At 35.9% G+C, this 27,513-nt stretch overlaps 1 protein-coding gene across 7 annotated transcripts in view; it reads right to left on the bottom strand.

Annotated features, from left to right (window-relative positions):
• Positions 1 to 374: 374 nt before the first annotated feature.
• The window catches only part of VEZT (vezatin, adherens junctions transmembrane protein), an 80,775-nt gene continuing 53,636 nt past the window's right edge, over positions 375 to 27,513 (bottom strand). For 6 of the 7 annotated variants that reach the window (XM_067697578.1, XM_067697581.1, XM_067697579.1 and 3 more), the window contains exons 8-12: positions 21,940 to 22,274; positions 19,459 to 19,652; positions 15,135 to 15,235; positions 13,284 to 13,491; positions 375 to 9,666 (exon numbers count right to left, since the gene is read on the bottom strand). In XM_067697578.1, the coding sequence (XP_067553679.1) occupies positions 9,152 to 9,666; positions 13,284 to 13,491; positions 15,135 to 15,235; positions 19,459 to 19,652; positions 21,940 to 22,274 (1,353 nt within the window). In that variant the 3' untranslated portion in view covers positions 375 to 9,151. Of the gene's footprint in view, positions 9,667 to 9,756; positions 10,775 to 13,283; positions 13,492 to 15,134; positions 15,236 to 19,458; positions 19,653 to 21,939; positions 22,275 to 27,513 lie in introns of those variants that run through there. The other variant, XM_067697583.1, reaches the window with a different exon arrangement.

Genomic DNA, 27,513 nt, shown 5'->3' with positions numbered 1-27,513 from the left:
CAAATTCCTGTTTTCAGTGTTCATATGTAACAATGTTAAAAGCGAGTACAAAGGCCCTCCCCTAACTGAGAATACTTATTCTACATAAACCTAAGGTGGCCTCTGTCAAGAAATACAGTTAACTATGCTCACAGATTAGTGCACTCATACAAGAATGCCGATGACAGAACTTTTTCATGTTTGGGTAAATACAAAATGTCATAAATTCTGGCAGAAGCTGAATATAAGGCTCACTTATTTAATTCTATATAGTTCATTGGAGAAAAAATGAATGAGAAGACTTGAGGCATAAATTAAGAGTGAATTTACAAGATAATAAAAAGCATTTAAATCATTTAGCTTTAAAAAGAATCAAAATCCAAAATCATTAGATCCAAAGTCTACTGTTTTATTAAAATATATGTATATATATATAGTAACATGTACAGTGTTTCGATTTATGCAAACAGGAAAACATTGTGCAAAAAGAAAAACACTGAGAAGCTTAAACATAATAAGATTTAAAAGGCAAAAATAACAGAATCTGTGGGATGAAGCATCTACATAATACATGTAGTACAGAACTAATCCCAGGGTTGAGTTCTTCAGAATGAGCTTCAACAGGCCCACAGTCCTATTTTAAAGGATTCCTCATTGACCCAATTTTTCTGGTGTGACAAGGCTTGGAGGAACAGCACAGTTTCAGCTCCTGTCATGTGTAGAGTCCCTGATTAGTCTGCAATTATTTCTAACATGGTCTAAACCTACTGAAATGACAGTATTACCAAAAGTATACATTTTCATTGTGTATAATAAATAACCTTTGGATTTGGGGGTCTTTTCAATGCCTTTTCAGAAATCTTGTCCTCCAAATTAAATAAAACATGTTATGTGACTATAGCGATGCCACAGTTACGATGTTAGACTATTTGATTAATCAACTAGGTCAGAATATTTTTAAAATCCAGAGCAGCAGGGAATGAAAAAAAAGGAAACCTGCTAAAAACCTTACAAAATACTTTTGTAAAATGTGAAGTATCAACCATTTCCACTCTATCATCCTAGATTTTCATCAACCACAGCAGATTCTAAAATGTAGCCTACAACGAGTCTAACAAGGGACAGTGTGTCTACAAATGATGCTAAGGTTCTTCCCAGATCTGAACCTCAAAAAGCAAGCTGGGGCTTCCCTGGTGGTGCAGTGGTTGAGAGTCCACCTGCCGATGCAGGGGACACAGGTTCGTACCCTGGTCTGGGAAGATCCCACATGCCGCGGAGTGGCTGGGCCCGTGAGCCATGGCCGCTGAGCCTGCACGTCCGGAGCCTGTGCTCCGCAACGGGAGAGGCCACAACAGTGAGAGGCCCGCGTACCACAAAAAAAAAAAAAAAAAAAAAAAAAAAAAAAAAAGCAAGCTGAAGGCAATGTGGTAGATTCAGTAACAGATTAAAAGAAAAAGGCATTAGATTCCAGAAACAAGAGTTTAAATCACTTATCAGTGCAGCCAGAAAGCAAACACTAATACCTTTTAGAAACGATGAAAAATTAGTTAAATGAGACTGATAATAATATTGTTGAGTAGGAAGTCTTTGAGAAAAACAAAAACAGAAATCATTAATTTGGGGGAGAATTTGTTTTGGTGGCTAAGTTGTTTAACCTAAAAATAGAGATCTGATAATTAAGAACAATTCTTCTCACTGGCAATTAATAATAACCATATTACATACCACATTCCCATTGTGATAAATTACTATAATGTCAAAGTCTGGTAAGACTTTATCTTGTCCACTGTCATCCCTTTATTTTAGAAGGATTAACCAACCAATTCTTGCTAACGTGTAGGCACATATACAAAAAAAAGTGAACGCAGGATGTCTCGTCAGCCTCAGGTTATCTTCCGTCTTCATACTCTTGACGTTCCAGGAATGATGCGCGAGTTTAGGTTGGTTCTAGGATAGGCCCAGGGGCCTGGTTTGATCTGGGATCCCTGGGACCATACCTAGAACAAACCCAAACAAAACCAAACTCCTTGGGAGTGCTTTCAGCTCAGGCAGACTTCTGGGCTTTTCACTCATATGGACCTCCAGGGCTGTACCAGAACCATAAGCCAGTCTTTAAGGGATGGGAGTAACATATCTGGAGCTTTCTGTACATTGCCAGATGCTAGTACTGTGCCTGAGTGAGCATTATTTAAGTCATGGTATGAATAGAAGGTACAGGTTGGTGAAATAAAAGTGCAGAAAATACTTTGATTTAAAAATGGAGGTAATGCAGATTGACTTGGGAGGGGAAAAGGTATATGTAATTTCTCAGGAAATATTATAAAAGAATAAACTTGTAAAAGACATGTTTTAGTTTTTAAAAATACGTTCAATGATAAAATAATCTGTAGGTAGCCAACCTTTAAGAAATGCTACAAAGTGAAAAATGTTAAGTCCAAAATAGTAAAATTATCCCTTAGCTTGAGAAACTCTTAAAATATGAGAGGAAAAATATATTTGTACAACAATATCTCAGAGAATATACTCACTTTTTAAAATAGTGTATTCTGAAGCATACACAACTTAAATACTGTCCTACTGCAGTAACATGTTTGATATATGCCAAACGAAATTCAGTAAATAGGGATGAGGCAAACTAATTTAATTGCTAACAGGTTAAAATATATTAAAATTTACAGCATTTAAAACACTATCATATGTATTTTAATTTATCACACATTTTAGGATATCCATAAAATCAACTCCTTATTCACGTTAAACTTTTATATGTGTGAATTCTGGAATCAATTCATCCTTCTTTTTGGTTTATAGCCATTACACTAAGTAGAATCATTTTCCTCTCACAACTATACTCAAAGAGAATTTTTCTCCTGTACCACCAAGCCAAGTTTGGCCTCATAGCTATTTTGTAATAGCAGCCTCAACTCAAGAAACTGGTTTGGATCATCTATTTTTTGATGAATACTATATCATAATTCCCTTCTAGTAGCATGAATAACTGAAAGCTGACTTTGAGGCATGGCCATAAAATAAGTAGATTGATTCTCTAACTACCCTGTAATTAGATGGAAGGATGAATCAATATATGGTTACTAAAACACAACCAGCCTGTTGGTAAAACCAAGTTGTTCAATGCTAATCCCAGACAAATATCCCTTTCTAGACATTTGTATTTTGCTTGCAATCATTATAACATGCAAATTTAATGTTTATTTTTCACGAGAAAAATCATCATGCTTGATTAATTAACACATTAAATTATCATTTAAACATGCAAAATATAGAATGACAGTGGGAATTTAGTCATTCAAGTATCTGTCAATATCATTAGATCTAACACGGTAACATTTGGCCAGCTTTTAATACACATTTAATTGAATGAAAATAAAGATATTGTCTTAAGAACCTGCATAATCAAAGAATAAATTCTTTGTGTATAATTGTCTACAGTCTAAAAACCTTATTACTTCTCAGTTCTCTATGGTATCAATAATGAAAAGTTTCCTTATTTTCCAGGGCTCAACCTACTTCATGTTTTGGAAATGAAGATACAGGTCTCTAAAAACAAAACCAACATAACAAAAACAACCCAGTCAAAGAAATTCTTAGCAGCATGTGGCATCCAACTCAAATAGAAAGTACTATAGAAAATGCTAACTTGAGTGGACTGGTTTTAATTGGAGCCGAAAAATTAGAGAGAAATATATAGAAGGTAAAGTATGGAAACAAAATGGTTCCTTTTGTACACTAACAGCTCTCCTATTTTGAGAACAGGAATCTAATCTAGTACACTTATTTTAAAGATAGCAATGAAATAGACAGTAATAGATGTCACAAAATCCACACACTTAAGTATAATCCAGTTTTTCAGGTCTTCACTGAGTCAGTTTACTCTTACTTTGTATTTATACATTCTGCTAGCTGTCTTAGTCACCTGGTTTCCAAAACTGAAGCAGACTAGAAGAAGCATTATGAAGGTGGAGAAAGTCTATTGCTACAGGCACACTGCAGTGAGCACTAATATGAATTAGAGGAATCAGAACTATTAGAAAACAAAGAAAACAAAAAAGGCACAGCAGAATGGAGTTATTTAGCAAAGGGGCATATAGCTCTCAGTGCCTAATTAGTCTATTACAGTAAAACTATTGTTAGTAACGATCATTTTGACATCTAATTTATTTCATATATTGTTTGAGAAGACAGCAATACACAGTCAGTTTTAAAAACACTTCCATCAGGGCCTTCCCTGGCGGTCCAGTGGTTAAGACTCTGCGCTTCCACTGCAGGGGGTACAGGTTTGATCCCTGGTCCGGGAACTAAGATCCTTCAGAAATTATTTCAAAATTTTTAAATGCTTAAAGAGGTTTAAGCTCCATAGAAAACTGGGATATCTAGAATGACTCATTCCCCAAATATTCAGTTAGACAGTTCTTACTAAATTAGCCAGGCATGTTTAGTCTCAAACCAATTAGTTCTAGAATATAAATCTTGGTGAACACAGTTGAAGTCCATTTATAGTGCTCTAAGTTTTAACTCTGCATACTATACTAGAACATTTAACAAGAACAGAATATTTAACATTTCCCTAAAATATACACAATGATTTATATAAAGATGATAGTCAAATTTTCTTTTATAGCTGAATTCATTAATGTAAAGTCCTAGAAACATCACCATATAAAAACTGAATTAATACTTTAAATGTATGGCAATCATATATTCAAACAGGTATTTTTAGCAAATTCTTAGTAAAGAACTAAGAGGCAAACAAAAGTATGCTAAGCAGACAAACAGATACCACAAAGTCCATGCACTTTACTGACAGAAAAGCCCCTTAAGCTTTGTTCAGTCTACTTACTCTTATTTTAGACACAATTCTAGCAAGCTTGGCAATCTGGTTTCTCAGTCCACAGCAGATTAGAAGCAGCAAATTAGGGCCTAGTGCGGAAGGCAGGCACACAAAACAGCAGCAAAAAGTGACAGTTGATTAAAGGGAAGATAGAGAAACCGTGAAAAACAGACATAACTCAAAAAGCATAGCAATACAAGGTCATGTAGAAAAGGGGCATTATATATCTCAGTAGCCCCTAAGTGAATTTCTGTTTATCACCCCATGATAGGAAGTAATGTTTTTAAAGATGACAAAGAAAACATGGACAAGTATAAAGTATATTTTAGAATATTTCTTATAAAACTGTTTTTAAAAAAATTGACAATTAAACTGATTTGCTTCAGTTAACTGAAAAATTAACTTATGCAAGTTAGTCACCTGTCAATGATGACACAAATGAATTGTTACTGTACTTAGGATATTTTCCCCCCATATTTTCTCTTCTAAAATATTTGTAGCTTCATTTTGTAATTTTGTGTGATTTGCATAGATATGTCTTATAACTAGAATTGGAAGAATAAATCAACCTCTGTGTTTTCTCTGGTTATCATTCACGGCATATCCACTTTAGTTCAAATAATGAGTTAAACCACAGCATTATGGTATTTAGTTCTTGTTTTGTTTGGATACAGAAACAATATACTATGATTAAACCAAACCCATTGAACTTTTCTTCCCACATGATTTCTAATAATTTATCAAAATATTTTATATTACTGATGATGTGTAAGTAAAAGTCAGTCACCAGAGTGAAATGACCTCTAGGGTTTACTTTTGATGAACACTCCGTTGACTTATAATTTTGTGAAACGTATCAGAATTTGATTCTTTCTATACTTTTTTTTTTTTTTTTGCGTTATGTGGGCCTCTCACTGTCGTGGCCTCTCTCGTTGCGGAGCACAGGCTCCGGACATGCTGGCTCAGCGGCCATGGCTTATGGGCCTAGCCGCTCTGCGGCATGTGGGATCTTCCTGGACCAGGGCACGAACCCGTGTCCCCTGCATCGGCAGGTGGACTCTCAACCACTGCGCCACCAGGGAAGCCCTCTTTCTATACTTTAACATTAAAAGCTTTACTGTTTTTATTATGTGAATCAGAATATTACTATTTATTTTTCAAGAAAATTGAGTTTAAGATTTTTTAACCTATTTTACTAACATATTTACTAAGTAGTTACTAATATAACCAAATCTTGTTTTTCAGCCTCAAAAGTTTTATTTCCTTTTTAACTACTGCTGAGAAGTCAGAAGTTGCAAACATCATTTAGCAATTCAGAGAATTTGGGTTTTGCTGGAAAAACTCCCCATGATATTATTACATCAGCTGCACTCAAAGCTTTTAAATGATGGTTCTGGAACTTAAACTTAGATCTATCCTTCTGTATTAAACCCTTAAACCCATATTCTTAAATTTCCTTAGTAATTTGCCTTAAATGTGTTTCTCCTGACTTGCTTGTCTTCAACTTCAGAAATCAAACTTGAGTCAATGCATCAGTTCCTAATGAAATATATTCACAAGTTGTTAAGTACAATTAATTTTAATGAGGTCTTAACTTATGAAGTCAGATAAAAACAGACAACTTGTGAAAATAAGCAGCAGACTGCAAATCAAAGACCAGCAAGAATCTCGCCCTAGATAGGCCAGATATGTAGACTTTTACTGAAAGCTGGGGGAAAAAAAGGCGGGGGAGGGGGATTTAAGATATGATAACTGTCACCAGATCATTTACTGCCATGACTTTCCTAACGGTAAGCAAAGGGCAAAAATCTTGTCTTCAGGAGTGATCTAAATGCCTCTTTTCATATATTCTTACCTTAAGTACTAGTTTTAAAATAAATGATGGAAACGTTCATATTAAAAGCTGTTAGGATATTACTCCTTACAAGAATTATTCTGTCGAAATACCACTGTTAAATTTGGAAAGCACAATTACAAATTTTCCCCACAAAGTATTTTCCCCAGAGGGCTTCTTTTGGACATAGGGTGGCAGCTATTAAAACCAGTCACAAGCCTGATAAGAAAAAGTGAAATATTATTTGAAAAGTAACAAGAATATCTAGTTATATTACATGGACTTATTTGTTTTATTTCCTAAGGTATTCACGGCAAGAAGAATAAAGTCCTAGACAGAAGTTCTTAGATTTTACTGGGTATAAACATCAGCTAGGTCTCATTTCAAAATGACCAACTAAGAATAATTGGGAGTATGGCCCCTTATCTGTATTAAAAAAATAAGACCTACGATTTATTCTAATGCAGGTGGCCCCATGAAAAAAACAGAAAAACAACGACTTTTAGACTATTATAAGAGAAAATTAGGAATTTTCACAGGGAAGATATTTTATCTAGGAAATATTCTAAAAGATGACAAATTTTGAAAACTACATAAAAAGAACATTCAATTAAAATTCCAAGATCCTTATTTCATGGTTTCAGTAAGTAGAATTTTCATGGAACTAAGTAACAACCAGTGAATAAAACATCAGACTGGAAGGTTAGGAATTTCTGATTAAAATTAGTCTTTCAATATTAAAAAGTATCACCTTAGAAAGCATTAAATAAAACTGATATAATACTATGGGGATATTTTCCCCAAGCTGGTATAATAAAAATCATATATAATAAAAGAATTAAAAATTATTAAACTCTAATTCTTCTTATATAAGGTTACAGATTAAGAGAAAGATTACCAAGTTTTTCCATAATTCTTCTAAATTCAAGGAAAAAAGGAGTCTGGCAAACTAAGCAATTTAAAATGAAAATAAACTTTAAGCATTGTTATGTAAGAATATAATAGTCAGTTACAACACAAGATTTTTTCTTGAAATTTAGCTAACTATCTAAGTGGTAAACTAGGCCCACCCTAAGATATTGCTCCTAAGAGCTTAATTATGGGTTAAGTCCTAGAATATTTAGCAACAGGCAGAATCACTTATAGTACAAAGGATCACTACTATTCATATAAAACATAACCAAGTTTTTCCTCGGGATAAAAAATAAATTTCCTTAGATTAGTGAAAAAAAATCCCCTTTGGTATATGAAAATTTACTCACTTGAAGTGCTAAGTTACAGGAATTCAAAAGTGTTTTTTAACTCCAAAGGCATACTAGATTCACAACTTCCTTTCTAGGACAGCAGCATAAATTGAGTTTTTCCTACATTTTCCTCAAATAATGTCTATAAACTATGTCACTGCATAGGAGCTATAGGTATTAAAAAACAATATACTCCTGGAAATATCACTCTTTGAAAATGTAATCACAACACAAAACAGATGAGATTGGACGATTTGGAAAGCAACACCTTTTAAGAGGTAGTTTGTAAATAAAGTATTAAGGAGACAAGGATGCTTTCCAGGAAGCCGACAGGATGTTTCCAGAATCTTATTAAGGTGGAGAGGTGTACAGCTTCAGGATAGAAATCAGCAGCACGGTGACCTGCTTGTGTTAATGGCACCCATTATCTCTAGGCAAACTGATTAAAGGAACGTTTTTTGCAAAGTTGAGGATGAGGCCTCAGACTATAGGGATCCCACTTTGATATCACCTCTTTTCGTTGCAACAAGAACAGAAAAAGATAAAACACACAAAACTGAAAGGGTAATTCTTAAAAAGGAACAATGTGTTTTTTTAAAAGATCATTTAGAAATCTTAAAATTAACCACTGAATACACATACGAACAAGGAAACATAAGACACGTTATAAGCCAAGTAATTCTGAAACTACATTTTAGTTCCAAACCCCAGTACACATCAATTGCATGAATTCAATTTTTTTTTTATTCAGAACGTGTATCTTTGTTTTAAGACTGGTATAAACAAAAATAAAATACAAACAACTTGTTACTGACATGATAGCTGCAGTCATTAACTGCAAGAATACAGTAAAAAGGAGCCATACTAAATGTTAATATTCTTGCAACAGAATTACCCCAGTCATTTTATGGTAGTAAATTCTGGCAAGAAATGATAAATTCATTTGTTATTAAAGATACTTAAAGAATTTCCAAGATCAATCAGTTGTGCTGAAAATAAAATAGCAGTTTATTCAAAACAGCCCTTACCTTTCTCTTATTTTCCTAAAAGATCTGCCATTTACAGGTAAACTACTATTTTCAGATCAGCTGTTCAAAACCAGGGTTCTTCCTGTAAATTCACATCTTAGCTTTAAATATAGTAAACTTACACTCATTTTCCCTTTCCAGTGGAATATCTAGTCTTGAAGTTAAAACACTTTCACAAAAAAGAACAATTTAAAATCCTTAATGGAAATCTTGGTTCTTACTTTTCTTCTACCTCATTTTCATTTTCTTGCATTATTTGTTCTTCTTCCTCATCACCAAAAGTCTGTTCCTGCATGGTAGTAAAGGAGAGAGATCTAGCAGCCACTTCTGCAGCGAGGCCAGCAGTGAAGGTAAAGTCCGGTGACAGCTGTAGCTGTGCCAGCCTCTGCTTGATGGAGGGCTGCAATGAGGCCCCGTGGGTTGGGTGGGCAGGGGCCAGGCCACCTGCATCAGCCTGCTGGGACTCATCTTCGCTCTCACATTGGTAATACATTCTTTCTTCAGCTCCTTGGAGGAAGACTTCATTTGCAGAATTGTCTTTATTTTTACCATCTAGAGGGTATTCACATAAATACTCAGTCCTATTACTTATTTCATTGTCGGTTGTAGAGGGTTTATTATTTTCCTCTTCAGTATCATTTTTACAAACTTTCCCCATATCTGAATCCACTGATGGTTCTGAATTACTTATGGGTTCCACTGGGTCTACAGGACACAAGGATTTCAACACAGCTTCAAAGGAAAAAAACAAAGAAAGAAAGAAAGAAAGAAAGAAAAGAAAGAAAGGAAGAAAGAAAGAAAGAAAATAACTAAAAACCCAGCAATGATTTAAACTTTAATTTAAACTCCCAGTAGTTTTTTCTTATAAAGAACAATAAATAAATAAAAGCTAAATAAAACTTGCCAGTAAATCAATGTAAATTTATAAAACCAGAGAACTTTATGAGATAAAATGCCTAAGATATGAAATGAGATGGAGTTTTGATGAATATTTTACAACACCTCACATATCTCTTATTCAAAATATTAAAGCAGTGGTTCTCAAGATGTGGCCCTTGAACCAATAGCATCAGTCAGCATCACCTAGGAATTTGGTAGAAATTCAAATTCTTCGGCTCCATCCCACACCTACTGAACTGGAAACTGAGTGAGGACTGGCTATGTTTTACAAGCCCTCCACTGGATTCTGATGCACACTAAAGTTTGAGAACTACTGTACTAAAGAATAAGCAGCATGGTTTTCACTAGTAGTATGTCAGATCAAACACCTAAGAGTAATCCAGGTAATCATCCTATCATCAACACATATATATTTACAAGTTAAAACAGCATGGGAAAAAAAATGCAACATACAATTCAACTCACTTGCCAACCACCTAACAAGACCCTGATGAAAATAAAGGCAAAACTTGTACACATTTTGTAATGCCACAGAAAAATATAAAATTAAATAAAACCTGCATTCCAGATCAACTACTGTACAGCGTAATACATAAATATTATATCCATACGGCAGAAGTTGTCCTTTCAAGGAAAATGAAGTTTTATTTAGCCCCTCTTGATGTTAGTAGGCAGTGGGTTGCTTGCTAGGCAGTCTCTCCTCCCATTATGAGGGGTTAGTACAATACAATATGTTATGAAGCATGACGGAAGAAAGAAAAAGCACGTCTTGAAGATCTGGCGTTTATTTAAAAAATAATTTTGTAAAACATGTCCATTTCCAAGAAACAGGTCCCTAAGCTGCAGTAACTCCACTAGAGAAGCAGCAACAACAGAAAAAAATGGCCACAGCAGGTTGCAGTGTAGAATTTCCCTCTCTAATTCCATTCGGACTTTACCCCTGTAGGCAGAGACGAAAACAACTCTGGAAGATGTACTGAAATTTTTCATGGGCAAAGCATTTTAAGGTTTCAGCTTTTTATTTATTTTCACAAACTAAATTAGCATTATTGCCTTTTCAAATGTAAACTATGGAAAACACATACCTGAAAAAGAGACACATTTCTCTCATCATTATATCTTTACCCATACTGTCAAGAAGATAATTTTAAAGCCACATGAAGAAAATACGAAACAATAAAAAAGGATATAAGTTCACATACAATGTTATTTTCAGATTTCATGTACAGTGTTAGTCTATAAATCTGCTAATTCTTAAAGAATGCAACATATATTAGAAGTTGATTGATATTCCTGATTACTGTTAATTAAATGGGGGCAGGTAATCTGTATAATGCATCAACTGACTAGTGTGTTAACTCTGTGTTAGAATATAAACCTTCAGGAGTATGGGGATTTTTGTCTCTCGATCTATGTGCTAGGGATACAGCAGTAAACAGTATCTTAATATCTACTTGTTGAGTGAGTAATTTACTAAATGAATACTGTGGGGGATAATAAAGCCCCTATTTAAGACCAATTTAATTACAGAAACAAAAAAAAATTGAACGCATAGGAAACAACAGTGTCTAAAATATAATACTCTTAATCTCTGATTTATGTAGGCCATAAATATATGGAAAAGCAAGTTTCAGGAACTCTGTTTTTACCGCTGCTTCTAGGAAGTTCTTCATCTACTACATGCTTTGCTGCTCAAGATGTCCTTTCATTTCACTAGAGTGCCCCCAGGTGTGAGGGTCCGTAGTGGTGGGAGAGGTGGTAGGACTGGAGCAGTAAGAGGGGGACTCATGGAGGACAGACTGGTGGAGAGGACAGCATTCCTGGTAAAGGGATCACCATATATGTTTTTCATTAATAAAAACAGCAACCATCATCTAATTAGATAGATATACGTAAAGGAAGATATCTATATTAGAAACAGTGGGGAATATAACTGGATGATGAACTCATGATGGAGAGGCTTGAAACCAGGAAAAGGAGTTTAGATTCAATACAATTAGAAAGGGGGAACCACCATAGGTTTTTAAGATAGAGAGCTATTATCAGTGTGCTGTTTGAGAAAAATCTAAGTAGCTTTCAAGGATAGATATAAGCTATCCTAAAAACTTAGAAGCTATCTTCTAAGAATAGCTTAGAAGAAAAAGGTATTGAAAATGCAAGTCAACTAAGAGGCTATCACAATATATGACCATAATCTTATGAGGACCTGGGCTACAAAGGGGGCCAATGGGAAGAAAGAAGGATAAAATCAAGAACTGGGGGTTTCCCTGGTGGCACAGTGGCTAAGAATCTGCCTGCCAATGCAGGGGACATGGGTTCGAGCCCTGGTCTGGGAATATCCCACATGCCACGGAGCAGCTAAGCCTGTGTGCCACAACTACTGAGCCTGTGCTCTGCAGCCTGTGAGCCACAACTACTGAAGTCCGTGCACCTAGAGCCCGTGCTCTGCAACAACAGAAACCACTGCAATGAGAAGTCCGCGCACTGCAACGAAGAGTAGCCCCCGCTCACCGCGACTAGAGAAAGCCTGCACGTGGCAACGAAGATCCAACACAGCCAAAAATGAATAAATTAAAAAAAAAATCAAGAAGTGTACATCTGGACAAGGGAGGATGGTAGTGCTCCTAAGAGAAGAAAAGAGAACGAGGAGGAACCTTCCAGAGTATAGGTAATCTATATACTTCTAGTGAAAAAGAGAAAAGGAAGAGAAGGCAGTTGAGTCTGAGGCTCCACATACTCTAAAATGGAAGGCAAGTCCCACTCTACCTTCTTAGAAATCCATAGGAATTAATTCCTGAACTACGAATTAGCTAGTTTGATATTGTCAAGTACTAAGCTTCCCCTCTTTCCCTCTCCTGCCTCCCATGAAGTTCGACTAAAGAAAAGAAGGGTGGTTAACATAAAGAAGTTTAAGGGTAATCTTAGGTATTACCAGTCACCCAACTTTGTCCGAATCCAAGTATGGAGACAGCGTGCACAGAAGCATCTCTGCTTCCCATCTACTAAAGTGCTCAGATCAATTAAGTAACATAATGATATAGTTAAGGCCCTAGGTTTTAACTCATTTGTTTTAATAGTGAACATAGTTATTAATTTTGTGTTTTATTAAAGTAATTATAAAATAAACATAGGACAGAGTTTAGAATCTCAAATTCACTGAATTTGAAAACATCAATTTATTCACAACTCACTACCCATTTCAAAACAAATTTAGTAAAAAAAAATCAAATAACTGATGAAAAAGTCTAATTTCGTATTCCCAATCTGATTATATACCCACTCTTTTATTGATCAAATTAATTTTGTGTCTAGAAGAAAAAGTACTATACTTACTGGTGGATCCCTAGAATTAAAACCATAAGAAGTCTATACCTAAAATAAGATTTATAGTTCAAGAAAAAAGAATCCCTTACATTGAAATAACGTTTTACTCTGAAGTCAGTGCTTACCATGATCACTAAATAGAAGCTGCTTCCACTTCTGCCTTTCTGCCTCTGATGCTTTAAATCCCAGCACAGATTTTAGTTCTTGGAGTACCCTCTTGGATTCTTCATGCTCACGCTCCTGTCTCTCTCTGTCTTCTTGAGACAAGTAATAAAAGTCATCCTTTCTGAAATCACTGTCCATATCAATATCATCTACATAAGCTTCTAACTCCTGAAAATGAATAAAAGAAAAAGCACTGTACTTCGAGAGGACAATTTTCTAGTAGCATTCATTTACTTGCACCTATTGATCTCCAAGATTAAAAAAAATGACTCCTGGCACAGGTCATTAAAGCACAGTTGGGCGAACAAAGCAAACATAGATAAATTGAAATCTTAAAAAAACTTACCTGATGCGAAGAGGGTTGTGGATGAGAAGTTTAACAACTTCGATTGTTATTTTTCTACTCTGATACCATTCTATAGATCTAGTCAAGATTACAGCTTTAGCTTTGTCAAAACCAATCAAAATTAGCAGGGCTGGTGGTTTGGGGAGGTGGTCAGGTATGTTAGTCTTCTTTGGTAGACATCTGTGGTTCTTTCTGACTTCCCAGCAAGTTTGAACACTATTGCTAGGATTGGGGAACACCTCATCTTATGGTTCTCCTTATCTCTAAGGGAGAGGGTAGGATCCTTGCTTACTCAGCTTCCCTTGCAGTTATGGTTAAGGAAAATGAGTTGAGATCCTCTAATCGGGTGTACCTGGATCAGATCTGATTCAGAAGTTTGTTATAAAAGAAATAGGCATACTACCAAATGTATAATAGATAGCTAGTGGGAAGCAGCCGCATAGCACAGGGAGATCAGCTCAGTGCTTTGTGACCACCTAGAGGGGTGGGATAGGGAGGGAGGGAGGGAGGGAGATGCAAGAGAGAGGAGATATGGGGATATATGTATAGCTGATTCACTTTGTTATAAAGCAGAAACTAACACATCATTGTAAAGCAATTATACTCCAATAAAGACGTTTTAAAAAAAAAAAAAAAGAAAGAAATAGGCATTTTGAGGAATCCATTCCGGCAAGGATGGTGGCAGATCAAGTTTCCAGAGGTAGAGGTTCTGAAGATAGCTTTCATTATTCAACATTGATGGAGCAGGTGGCAACATCTGCACCCAGTGACTTAGCAGTGATGTTGCCACTGGAACAGTTCTTTTGAGTGATTTTGGCTGTTTACCCCAACGTGCTTCAAGCCTGATTATCTGGACCTCTGAAATATTCTGTCAGCTATGTAATGTTTTTAAACAAATTTCTTGTAGGTTAAACTAAGTAGGGTTGGTCTCCCTTTGCTGTTAAGAATACTGAATAGGCAGTATGACCTAAGGAAAAGAAGCCTTCTTCAGAATGAGCAATCTGTTGTCAACAACTAACACAATCATTTAAAAAAGTATTTTATAAAGGGTATAGCATACACACATGCAGCCAAATGCACAAATCTTAAATGTATAGGATTTTTACATAGGCACAGAGACTGGTAAACCACCACTCTGATCAAGATAAAAACATTTCCAGCATCCCAGAAGGTACCTTTGCTAATGCACTAACTTTTAATGCATTTCATCACTTTTGAGTATTTAAAAAATGGACAATTAGATATAAACAGGAAAATGTGTGGGTAGATTCAATGGATCCAAATTCAAGGCACTAAGAACTAATGATATGATATAAATTCAATACATTGTATTGTGATTCTGAAGTTCACTAGAAATATAAATTCAACAACTTACGTGAACTTATCCATGTCACTTACAGAGAAAGGTAGGTAAGTTATGTACGTGAAACTCTTTAGGGGAAAAAAAAGCAATTTTCACCCTTACCTGCTCCTCAGGGATTGGATCCTTGTCTGCAATGTGTAGAGGAGGCTGCATCAGAGGTACCACAGTACAGTGTGGGTTTTCACACGCCATTTCAGGTTTGCCTTGAAAAGAAACACAGAAATGAGTGAACATCTATTAAAGTTAACAAAGGTAATATCTATAGACTTACAATTTAAGTTAAACTCTTGGAGAAGAAAAACCTGTTTTTTCTCTCCCTTTTTCACCTTACCATAGTATCTGTCACACAGTAGGTACTCTAAATACTTGCTGAACAATCAACTTTGTTCATTGCACAGAAACAGGCTCAAGACAGACCCACTGTTCCCTACAAAAACAAACTTTGATCTTGTACTTCGCTTAAACTATTTTTATTCTCAGGAGCAGTTAGGATTGGAAATGAGTTTCAAAAGTAAATAGATTGAAAAGATCACCCAGGTGAGCTTAACTTTAATTATTTAAAATTGGTGTTTGGCATCTAATCTCAGGGTTACTTGGCCTCATGTCCAGCTCTCTATCTTTTATCATTATCTCTCTACTTTCAAGAAGCAGGGGTTAAGCCTCTAGGTTTTTACCTTTCAAGAGTAATGATAGATACATGGTTGGGAACAGAGCTGGGGGGACTCTCAGCTGGCATGGGCTGGTGTGGTCAAAGCAAGCTAGGCTGGGGTGGGAAGAACCTTCAGTAGGTGTGAATCAGCAGAAATGTGACTTAGTCCACAGCAGCAGGCGACTGGTTACATACAAAGGATTGAATAAATAAGTAAATATATTGAAACTAATGACAGCCAAGCTTCTCATAATCACAAAAGAGAGGAACAAATATACAGGGGGGAAGGCCAGAATAAACTATGTGGTATTAGAATTGAATTGGAGGTATTGGTATGAACTCATGGCTTACAACATATATGGATAGACAGATACAGAAATAGAGATGGAGTGTACACATATATATACAGAGATGTATTTCACAGCTCTGTACACTGAGAAGTGGTAAAAGGAGTAACATCCCAATGGCTCTGAGCATACCCAGCACCTAGATCTTGGTTTCTAAATGTCATTTTCCATTAAAAGGAATGAGGGCTTCTTGGAGACAAGGCTGATGTTATGGCTGGAGGCAGGGAAAGTATGAGACAAAGTAAAGAAGTGCTCAAAGAATGATGGTGACACGAATCACCTTGAATGGGCTCCCTCTGGTCAATCTTTGGACAACCTGGGCAACAATATAACATAAAAGTAACAAACTATGATCTACTGAATAAAATAAGAATCCATATATCCACACTGATATAAATAAGTAAATAAGTGGAAAGGGGGAGCGATGCTTAACCTTAAAATAGAGTGTCAACTAGTAAGTGTAAATGGAAAATGGAAGTAGAAAATTACCATTTGGCAACCATCACAGTAATACCCAATTCAAGCAAGAACTATCAATGGATGCTAAAACTAGTGGGTGAAAAAATTTTAAGCTAATTTATTCTATTCACTCATAAAATTCACTCTTTTTTGTATATACAATTTTATAAGTTTAGACAAATTAGAGTCATGTAATCACCTCTACCACCACAATCATGATACAGAATAGTTCTATTACGTCAAAACATTTACTTATGCTGCCTCTTTGTACCCTACTCCTCCCTCCATATCCAACTCCTAGTAACCATTGATATGTTTCCTGTTCCTATTAAATTTTATCATTTTCAGAATGTCATATAAATGGAATCATACAGTATGTAGTGATTTGAGTCTGTCCTCTTCTGATTAGCATAGTGCATCTTCCATCTTATTAATGTATCAGTAGTTCACTTCTTTTTTATTTCTGAGTAGTATTCCACCGTATGTGTGGATATAATGGCTTACCTATTCATCAGCTGAAGGAGCCTTGGGCTATTTCCTGATTTTGATGGCATACTACGGGTATGTAAAAGAATGTCTGTTTTTCAAAAATGTGAACAGAACTATTTAGGGGTAATGGGGTTTCATGTCCGTATCTTACTCTCAAATGGTTCAGAATAATACCACCAAAAGAATTTAAAGACAGATACACAGAGAGATAAAGCAAATGTGGTAGAATGTCAACAACTGGGGAATCTGGATGAACGGTATTTAGAATTATTATTCTCGTGATATTCTTATAATTTTGAAATAACTAAAAAAAAAAAAGATATGGCAAACTAAAAGCACCTGCTTCTTAAAAAAATTCAAACAAACAGTTTTATTTCAAGTTGTGTAGCCAAGGCTACTATGGGCATTTTAGTGAGAAAAGTTTGTGAATACTTGTATCTTACTTCATGTCATTATCACCTATGAGCAAAAGCCACATACACAGAGGCCATCATGAAATGGCTTATCATCTGCCCAATGATTTGGAGACAATTTTAACAATCATGTTTGAGTGACTAAGATTCAACATCTCAGAGTATGCCAAGGGAGGGGTGAATGAGATGGTCAGTGGTCTTCTGAGTGTTTCTATTTATGGAAAATACACTTAAAAGCTCCAGAGTCATATCAAAAAGTTTAATATGTATAAATATTTGCACATACTAAAAATTCTTGGCAAATTTATCCTTTGGAGAAAGAATTATTCACCATTTACATTTGAGATATAAAGGAAATCTATTGGTAGTATATTGGTAATTAGCTTGTTAACATTTCCTTTGAAAAAAGTTAACACTTTTACTATCTAAGGACTTAGTTTGTTTAAGACATTAAAGTATTACAGATCTAGCTGTAAACAAAACAATGACTAACAGGATGATAAAGCATTACTCACCTTTGGCAGCAATACAATTTCTATACATAAATCTGATTAACCTCATAATAAGGTTCCAAGGGATAAACATGGTATTGACTTGCAGCATAAGTTTAAAGATTAATATGTCAACCATTTACAATGGAATTAGTGAAATTAGTAAAAACAAGTATAAAATCTGGGTCCAAAGGAAAGCAGTTTTGCCGAAAGTTTCAAGACTGCCTTTTTACCTAGCAGTACAAGGCACTCTGATGTTCCTATTAAATAACGGCACATTTTAACACATTTTCTTTTTTTTTAACATCTGTATTGGAGTATAATTGCTTTACAGTGGTGTGTTAGTTTCTGCTGTATAACAAAGTGAATCATCTACATGCATACGTATATCCCCATATCCCCTCCCTCTTGCATCTCCCTCCAACCCTCCTTATCCCACCCCTGTAGGTGGTCGTAAAGCACCAAGCTGATCTCCCTGTGCTATGCAGCTGCTTCCCATTAGCTATCTCTTTTACATTTGGTAGTGTATATATGTCAATGTTACTCTCTCACCTCGTCTCAGCTTACCCTGCCCCCTCCCCGTGTCCTCAAGTCCATTCTCTATGTCTGTGTCTTTATTCCTGTCTTGCCCCTAGGTTCATCAGAACCTTTTTTTTTTTTCAGATTCCACATACATGTGTTAGCATACGGTATTTGTTTTTCTCTTTCTGACTTCTTCACTCTGTATAACAGACTCTAGGTCCATCCACCTCACTACAAATAACCCAATTTCGTTTCTTTTTATGGCTGAGGAATATTCCATTGTATATATGTGCCACATCTTCTTTATCCATTCATCTGTCGATGGACACTTAGGTTGTTTCCATGTCCTGGCTATTGTAAACAGTGCTGCAATGAACACTGTGGTACATGACTCTTTTTAATAACAAATATGCAGTACCAGCTAACATAGCATTTGTATACTAATTTTTTTTTTTTTTTGCAGTACGTGGGCCTCTCACTGTTGTGGCCTCTCCTGTTGCGGAGCACAGGCTCTGGACGCGCAGCCTCAGCGGCCATGGCTCACGGGCCTAGCTGCTCCGCGGCATGTGGGATCTTCCCGGACCAGGTCACAAACCTGTGTCCCCTGCATCGGGAGATGGACTCTCAACCACTGCGCCACCAGGGAAGCCCTTGTACACTATTTTTAAATGACTGACGTATTTTATCTTAAAAGTAAACTGAATTTCTGGCCCCTGATTACCAAACTCATTATTACCCTAACTGGAAAAGAGTTTCTGGAAGTCCTAATAATGGAATAATACTATTAAAATCTATTTGTTTAATTAATTTTTTTAAAAAGGAGGTATATGATTGAGGGAACTTTCAAAGCATATTCATTTTTTATTTACAAAAATAAGAGCCAAGACTTTATATTCAGTGTCAATTTGTACATATAAATTAACTTTTTTTTAGTAAACTAAGTAATTTTGTCAAGTCAGTTTCATCACATAGATAAGAAGTACACCTAATAAAATCTTGCCAGAGAAGAATAAGCATATCTGATAAGGGTACGCAAAAGAACTCTCTCATAGGTACCTTTTTTATCTGTGTTTCTTCGTAGCAACTTGTCCACTTGAGAAATGGCCTCTTCCCAGCAATTGTTGCTCGCTTGAACATGAGGCTGAATCAACTTTAATTTCTCTTCTAGGATTTGATAAGCTTCTGACACTAGTTCTTGTGTTTCTTTAGTACAAACAAGCTTTTCAAGTTCATCTTCAAAAATTATTACCCTGAGTAATAAAAACAGCAACAGATTTCTAAACTATGAACTGAAATGTATAATTCGCAAGGTTGATTTAAGAAATAAGTTTATAAGATGAAAAAAGCTCTGGACATGGAAGGTGGTGATGGCTGCACAACAATATATATGTATTTAATGCCACTTAACTGTATGCTTAAAAATGGTTAAATGGTAAATTTTATGTTATGTGCATTTTACCACAATTTTTAAAAAAGCTTATAAAGAGTATTCATACATTTATTCAACAAGTATTTCTTGCATACATACCAGGCATTTTACAAACTGAAAAGATAAATTAAACCCATTTCCTACTTATAAGAAACTTAAATCAAATCAGGGAAATTATACATATACAATACAATATCATAAAAAATTAAAATTAACATTTTATTTCCATTCCAAATTAGGTCTAGAGAGTTGAAGAAACTTGCCCAGGTCATAGAGCTGGTAAGCTGTGAAGCTGGGCTAAATCCAGGCACAAAATGACTGAGAGATAAAGACAGGCTTATAAGAATTCAGAAGAGGAGGAAGTTACCACCAGCTATGGGTATAGACAGGGAACAGCTAAGGAAGAGGTACTTCTGAGGTAGCACTGAAGCATGGATAAAATCGGAGCATGTACAGAAGACAAGGAAAGTCATTCTAGATGGTACATGGGGAAAGGCATTTATACAGTTTGGCTGGACTGAAGGAAAGAAGTTGAGAAATAAAGACAGAAAGCAGCCTGTAGTCAGGTTATGACAAACCCTTTCTGTAGAATGTTTTATACAGACTTTAGTCTAAGCTGTTATAGTCCAAAATCAGTGAAAATTTTCAGATAAGTAAGAAAGCATATATATGCCTCAGAAACATTAATCTTGCACTCTAGAGGCCAGGAGAACAGTTAAAGGGTTAATGTCCTAGGGTAGGCAAGCGAGAGTGGGAATATCAAAGGGGACAAGCGAGAGGGAGGGATGAAACACAAAATTTTTTAGATAACAATTTTAAAAGTTGTGTGTGGCAGTGCTAAAGGGCAAATCAGATATGATGGTTTGACTGGTTTGCTCTCTAGTGAAAGTATTTTGAAAGGTGACATGTAGTAGCATACATAGAATATTTCATTTTTAAATAGGAAACATACTTCCCATGCATCATTCATAATCCCTGACCAAGGTAAAAAGCCCTTCTTTATCATTTTCATGTCCATCCAGTGTAGCACTCCTCCTTCTCGAGCCACCTTCCCTCACGCTAATGCATTCCATTACGCCCTGTATATTTCTGATTCTATTGCCAAACATTAATTCTTTATAGACCACGGCTTTGCCTAACACAGCCTTTCCACTGAAATCTCTCATGATGATCCAACTTTTGCCACCCACTCAAGTGGAGATTGCCTTATCTCCCATTATTTCCTGTGGGAGACAGGGTTTTCTTAGAACGGCAGCAACAGACCACTGGAACATCCCTGCCTCACAGTTTCTTAGTTTTACACTATGCTGTAATCTTTATATCAAACGTAAATACCTATCTCAGACCTTGAACTGATGGGTAAAAACTTCTCTTCTTAAAATGTCTTTCTGAACTTAATTTCCTATCCTTGTGCATCACCTCCTCTTCACTCCAGTAAATTAGCTTTTTGATTTTACTGAGACTTCAAGTCCTTTTGGCCCATTTTCTTATCTTACAAAATCAATTGCTGCCCTCCCCCTTCTACTTCTTGCCTGGTATCCAGGGTCAAGTACATCAACTACAATCTTCTCAACTCATTAAATTCCTGTGACCTTCCCCTGATTACAACATGAACCCAATCATTCATTTGATCCAGTCCTATACTATGAGTATCTGTTACAGAAAAATTTCACTGAAATGACTGGACCCTACATTTCACTAAGGCGGAGTATCAAACTATGGATTCTACATTTTTATTATTCAACTGGGGCCAAAAAACTTGTTCTATGCTATAGAAAAATGTCCAAACCTGCTCTGATTTATTCAGAAAAACAGCAACATTTTTCTCATCAACTGTATGTAATAATACTTCTCTGCTTTTGTCCTATCTTTCTAGGTTTTCTGTTGACATCAGGTAAAGTAAAAACTACATAAATGGCTCCCCCAAATTACAGTACTTACAAATCACTGTTTGTCTGCTACATTTGTACCTTTAAACCATCGTTTAGGCTGCAATGTCTCAATTTTGCTGCTGCTTTTTAGCTAGGACACAAGCCAACGACCACAATGGCACAAGACTGAAGCTTGCTAATCATGGGGACATTTTCTTACATGGCTTCTAAACTTACTCATTCAGTAATGCTTTCAGATGGAGCTGCAAGCTGCGTACTGCTGTGTGAACATTATTCAGTTCTCTTGACTTCTGCTGAGTTTTGGATAAACGCTGGGGTACTACTGACTGGTGCTGAGTTTCAAAGTACCGATAGAACTCATAGCTGCGCTTAAGCTCTTCCAAACAGGCAGAATGAGCATGAGGTAGACCTTGAGTCACATCAGATAGAATATGATGAGGCAAAAGTGCTGGAGTAAGTAAGGGCCCAGGAGGTGAATTAGCCGTAGAAAGTAACAGGGCTAACCGCCTGAAGAACTCTGAACTCTGTGCCACCCAGAGTTGGAACAAAACCTAAAAAAAAAAAAAAAAAAAAAAACAAGAAAAAAGGACTAGATCAATAAAAAATATTGGTCAACATTCAAAACAAGAGAACAAACTACAGATTTGTTTATCTTAACTTCTGGTTTAAACTTTTCACTTTATTCTAAGTAATGAATATAGCTGAGTTTGAACTAACTCTAAGAGTAGCCAAGAATGTTACGTCAAATTATATAGTCATGGCACATGGGAACTTCTGATCATAATATAGCAGCTAATACCAGTATATAATTTAGTACAGTTCTGTCCTAAACGAGAGATGCTGATGGAATGAGACACAGCTAATTAGAAATGAATGTTCTTTGATGAATTATTTTAAAAATGTACACAGGGCTTCCCTGGTGGCACAGTGGTTGAGAGTCTGCCTGCTGATGCAGGGGACTCGGGTTCGTGCCCCGGTCTGGGAAGATCCCACATGCCGCGGAGCGGCTGGGCCCGTGAGCCATGGCCGCTGAGCCTGCGCATCTGGAGCCTGTGCTCTGCAACGGGAGAGGCCACAACAGTGAGAGGCCAGCTTACCGCAAAAAAAAAAAAGAAAAAAATGTACACAAAGGAGAAAAGGAGACAGCAGGAATGATGGACCTATGTAAGTCCAAAGAAACAACTCATTGATGGAGCCAGAGTTTGGGCTTCAAACTATACCATTATTTTGGCCTAGGAAATAGCTAAGAAAAAACATAAAAATCAGTCCTAGAGTGATCATACTCAGGAATGTCTGGCATGAGAAACTACAACACACATTCTCAAAAGACACACCCGGAGTCTGGCAGCAAAGGATTCCTCCAGATAGTACTATTCAAGAGGACAATATCAAACAAACAAATACAATCTAGTCTGAACAGGAGTTAGCAGACAATAAAAAGAGGATAATTTACCACTCTGGATAATTTAGATTTCAGTTTTTTATAACCATGAAAATGGACATTATTTAAACTGTTTTATTAAATGAATTTTAACATTATGCAAATAATGAATTAAGATAATTTAATGTAAACCTATTTTACTATTAACTCATTTTTTTTTTTAAATGAGCAAGGCCAAAATTCTAAATCACTGAAGATATACTATCTAGGGGTTCTTAAATATAAATACAAGGTATCTCACAAGTCTTATTTAACCATTAAATTTTGTTACTAAAATGATTTTCTTTATCCTTTATTTTTTAATTCACCAAGTATTTCTTGAGCACCTATGATGTGCCAGGCAGTACTCTAGGTGCTGATAATACAGCAGAGAACAAAAGTGAAAAATATCCCTGCCCTGATGAAGCTTATATTCAAGTAGGGGGAGTAATAGATATTAACAAGTAAAATAAGTTTCTTGTCTGATGGGGTATGGGGAAAATACAGCAGAGAAGGGGAACAGCAAATGTGGGTTTGTGTGTGTATATGTGAGGGGAAGAAGAGGGAGAGAGAAGCAAAGGGAAGGAGGGGTGGCTAGGAGGGTCTCTAAATTCATCTGAAGGAACTGAGCCACTATGAGGAAAGAGTTCCAGGGAGTAGAAGGTTCAAGTGCAAAGTCCTGTAGTAGGAGTATACTTGGCACATCTGAGGAACAGCTAGGTCCATGCGGCTGGGATACAGTAAGCAAGGGGGAGCATGGTAAGTGATGAAGTTACTGAAGTAACTCTGGTTTTTACTCTAAGAGAAATGGGGAGCCACTGAAGGATTCTAAGCAGAAGAGTAATATTATCTGAGTTAAGCTTTAACAAGATCATCCTGTGTTGAGAGATCATAGGGAGGTGAGCACAAGCGAAGACAGGAGATTATTGCAATAATCCAGGTGGGAGTTAACATGGTAGCTCATACCATAGTGGTTGGTGGTAAGAGGTAAGCAGCGGTGAGACAAGTGACAGAATCTCTTGACAGACTGTTTATGAGGAAAGGTGTTAACAAGGATGAGTCCAGAGTTTCAGACCACAGAAATTAAAAAATCAAGTTGGCATAGCTTACTGCCATTTTAAAAAAGACAAATTTATTATCTAATCACTGCCATATTATACAATTAAACCAAAACTCAGAAATACACATTTTTTTCTGTTTGTTCTTTGAATAAGGGAAGCCGCTCTGGATGAGGGGATAACCACAGTTTATGGGCAATTAGGAAATTTTGATTTAAAGCATTTTCAGGGAATTCCCTGACAGTCCAGTAGTTTGGACTCGGTGTTTTCACTGCTATGGCCCAGGTTCGATCCCTGGTCGGGGAACTAAGATCCTGTAAGACACACAGCATGGCAAAAAAAAAAAAAAAAAGTCTTTTCACAAAATGCAGATTTGTTTTTTAAAGGAAATACACTCTTTATAATAATAATAATTTTATAAAAAAACTAAGAGTTTTAAACTAAGAAAAAAAGAGAGGTAAGGACTCTGTACTAGATATTTCACAAGTCTCTTCTCAGGATGCAATTAGGAAGTTTCTTTCCTTTTCAAAGATGCAGCACTTACAATTCCTAAGTTCTCCTAAGGGAAGATATGTGAACAATTAAAAAAAAAACAACCCCCAAATGTATTTTCTTTAGAGGACACAACGAAGATTACAAAGGAAAACAAGAGGCCCCGATTTATTTGTAAACCATCTTTCACTACATTTTTAAAAAAGCTTTAGTTAGTGTTGCTCTTTTGAGAAAGAATTTTAAAATTTAACTTACAAAATCCATTTAAAAATTCTTTATCTGGATATAATGCCAACTGTACAAGGTGGCACTACACAGTTTTTGAACATTACAGGGATTTTCAGCAGTTTATAAACTCTGTAAATCTCAAGATAGGCTTCTTTTGGAGTCTGATACTCCTGGTAACAATGCAACACAATCATCAGGTTTAGTTACAGATTAGTTATATGTCAAAATAAAGCAGAATTAAAATACTAAAGTTTGTCTGACTTGTAAAATGATATGGGTGAGCAAAAAGGATCCAGCTACAACCAGTACCATTGGTGGTGGAGTAGGGAGATAACAAGCGAACAAGTCCCACAGTTTAGAGTAGGTCATGTCAGATGCAATTTAAAAAATCAGATAACATTTATTAATCACTCACTCTCTCCCAGGTATTGGACTGGCAAATATTTAATCCTTTAGTGATCAGCATTATGGTTATCTCATTTTATGAACGCAGAAACAATGACTTGCTCAAGTCCACATTAGCAGTCAGGTGAGAGTCAAACCTAGAAAGTCTGACTCCAGGAGGCCCACTGTTTCTTTTTGCTGCCTGTACTTTGGCCAAAATATAATCCAGGATTTAACAAGCTTTTTGAAAAGCATAAAGAAATAGGGAAATCACTGAGACATCTTGATGAGTAAACAAAAAAATAAGTTAAAAGGGAAATTAAGAAATATGACCATAATTCTTTCTCCAAACCCTTCTTAAAGAGTAACAGCTATTACCATTTTGGGTTAACCATTATACAACAAGCCCTGTTGTAGGTATTTTGTTTGTTTTCTCATTTAATCTAACACCTTGTAGGGCAGGTATGGTAACTCCTTTTTACAGATTAGGTAAGTTCAAAGAACAAGTCACTCAAGGTCAAATGACCAGTCAGTGTCAGGGCTAAAATATAAACCCATGTCTGCTCAATTCCAAAGTCGCTGCTTTTTCATCATTAAGAATCTCCCAAATTGTTCTTTGAAAATAACTTTATTTCCATCATAGAGTAAAGCATGGTCGTGGTATTGAATTTGGAAGTAAATGGAATTACCTACAGTGCAACCACACTAAAGAGTAGCTATTGGTATATTAGTATTTTCTCATGGGCTTTTTCTAAACACAGAGTTACTAAATATATATTTATGTATCCTGATTGTTTCACTGGTTTCTCCAAGTTTTTACAAAATCTTCATAAGCAAGTTGTAGCTGGTATACAATGGTTCACCATGTTGGACTTACTGTGATTCATGCAGCTATTCCTCTACTGCTGCACATTTAGGCTGTGTTCCATTTTTCACTATCATAAGCAAAACTAATAAGCAACCTGGTATATAAAGCTTTAATATATTTGAAATCATTTCCTTAAGAAAGATTTACAGAAGTGGAATTACTGATTTAAAGCATATAACATTTTTAAGGCACTTTAAATGTCAAACTGCATTCTGAAACAAACTTTAGGGAACTAAGGAAACCAGTAAGAAAACTATTGTAGCAGCCTCAGTAAGAATGATGGCCGCTGGGACTAGAATGGTGGGAAATGACATGAAAAAAAGTGAATGAGTTTAAAATGTATTTTGAAGGTGGAACCAACACAAAAATCTACTCATAGCTTATATGTGAAGGGTAAAAAGAGTTATGGATAAGAAGGATAGTGCCCAGGTTTCTAGCTTAATAAGTTGTATGATGCCATTTATTAAGATGGGTTAGAATGAGGTTAAAAGTAAATCAAAGCAAATTTCAAGTGACTGGAAAGAAAAACAGGAGAACTAGAGTTTTTATGTGGATCTGAAAATTTTAAAGATGTAAAAGTTTATGCGGTTCAAAACAAAATGAATCTTGAAAAATATGCTGTTAACTACACTTGCACTGATTTCCATGGTATCAAGTGAAGTTTAGAGGCTAGAAATAAAAAAATATCTAAGTGGAGTTTGCTAAATACTGAAAAGGAAGTTAAAGACATTTGGCTTGACTTTTTAAAAATACTACTGGAATCTTACAATGCATACAGTTAGTTTTTTAAGATGCTTTAACTTATGTTTTTTCATGTTATTTTTTTCTACTACTAACTCCAAAGGAGTTCATTAAATGAATGTACCATAAATCTCATTACCAATCTCAAATCACTGAACTTTTAACTTGTTTCGAAGATTTGCTGCTGTAGTAATATTATGAACGTATATCTTTGATTACTTCCTGAGATGAATCTGTGAGCTTAAAATTGCTGGCGTAAAGGGTACATACCTTTGTGAAGAATGGTATTCACAGCTGAAGTGAAGCATACTAGTAAGGCTGAAAATTTTTATCACATTTATTGGCCATTTCTGGTTTTTGTGAACTGGCAATTCACACACCTGACCTATCTTCAATAGGTTTCACATACCTTAGTGCTCTTTATATAGAAAGAATTCAAGCCCTTTGTTTATAAATCACTGCAATTTTTTCCCTGAGCTTATTTACATTTAAAGTATACAGCATTTGGGGCTTCTCTGGTGGGGCAGTGGTTAAGAATCCATCTGCCAATGCAGGGGACCCGGGTTTGAGCCCTGGTCCGGGAAGATCCCACATGCTGC

The sequence above is a fragment of the Pseudorca crassidens genome, chromosome 11 (assembly GCF_039906515.1).
Source record: "Pseudorca crassidens isolate mPseCra1 chromosome 11, mPseCra1.hap1, whole genome shotgun sequence".
Lineage (NCBI taxonomy): Eukaryota > Metazoa > Chordata > Mammalia > Artiodactyla > Delphinidae > Pseudorca > Pseudorca crassidens.
The sequence above is the reverse complement of the archived record's forward strand: the minus strand, read 5'-3'. Positions and strand labels throughout refer to the sequence as shown.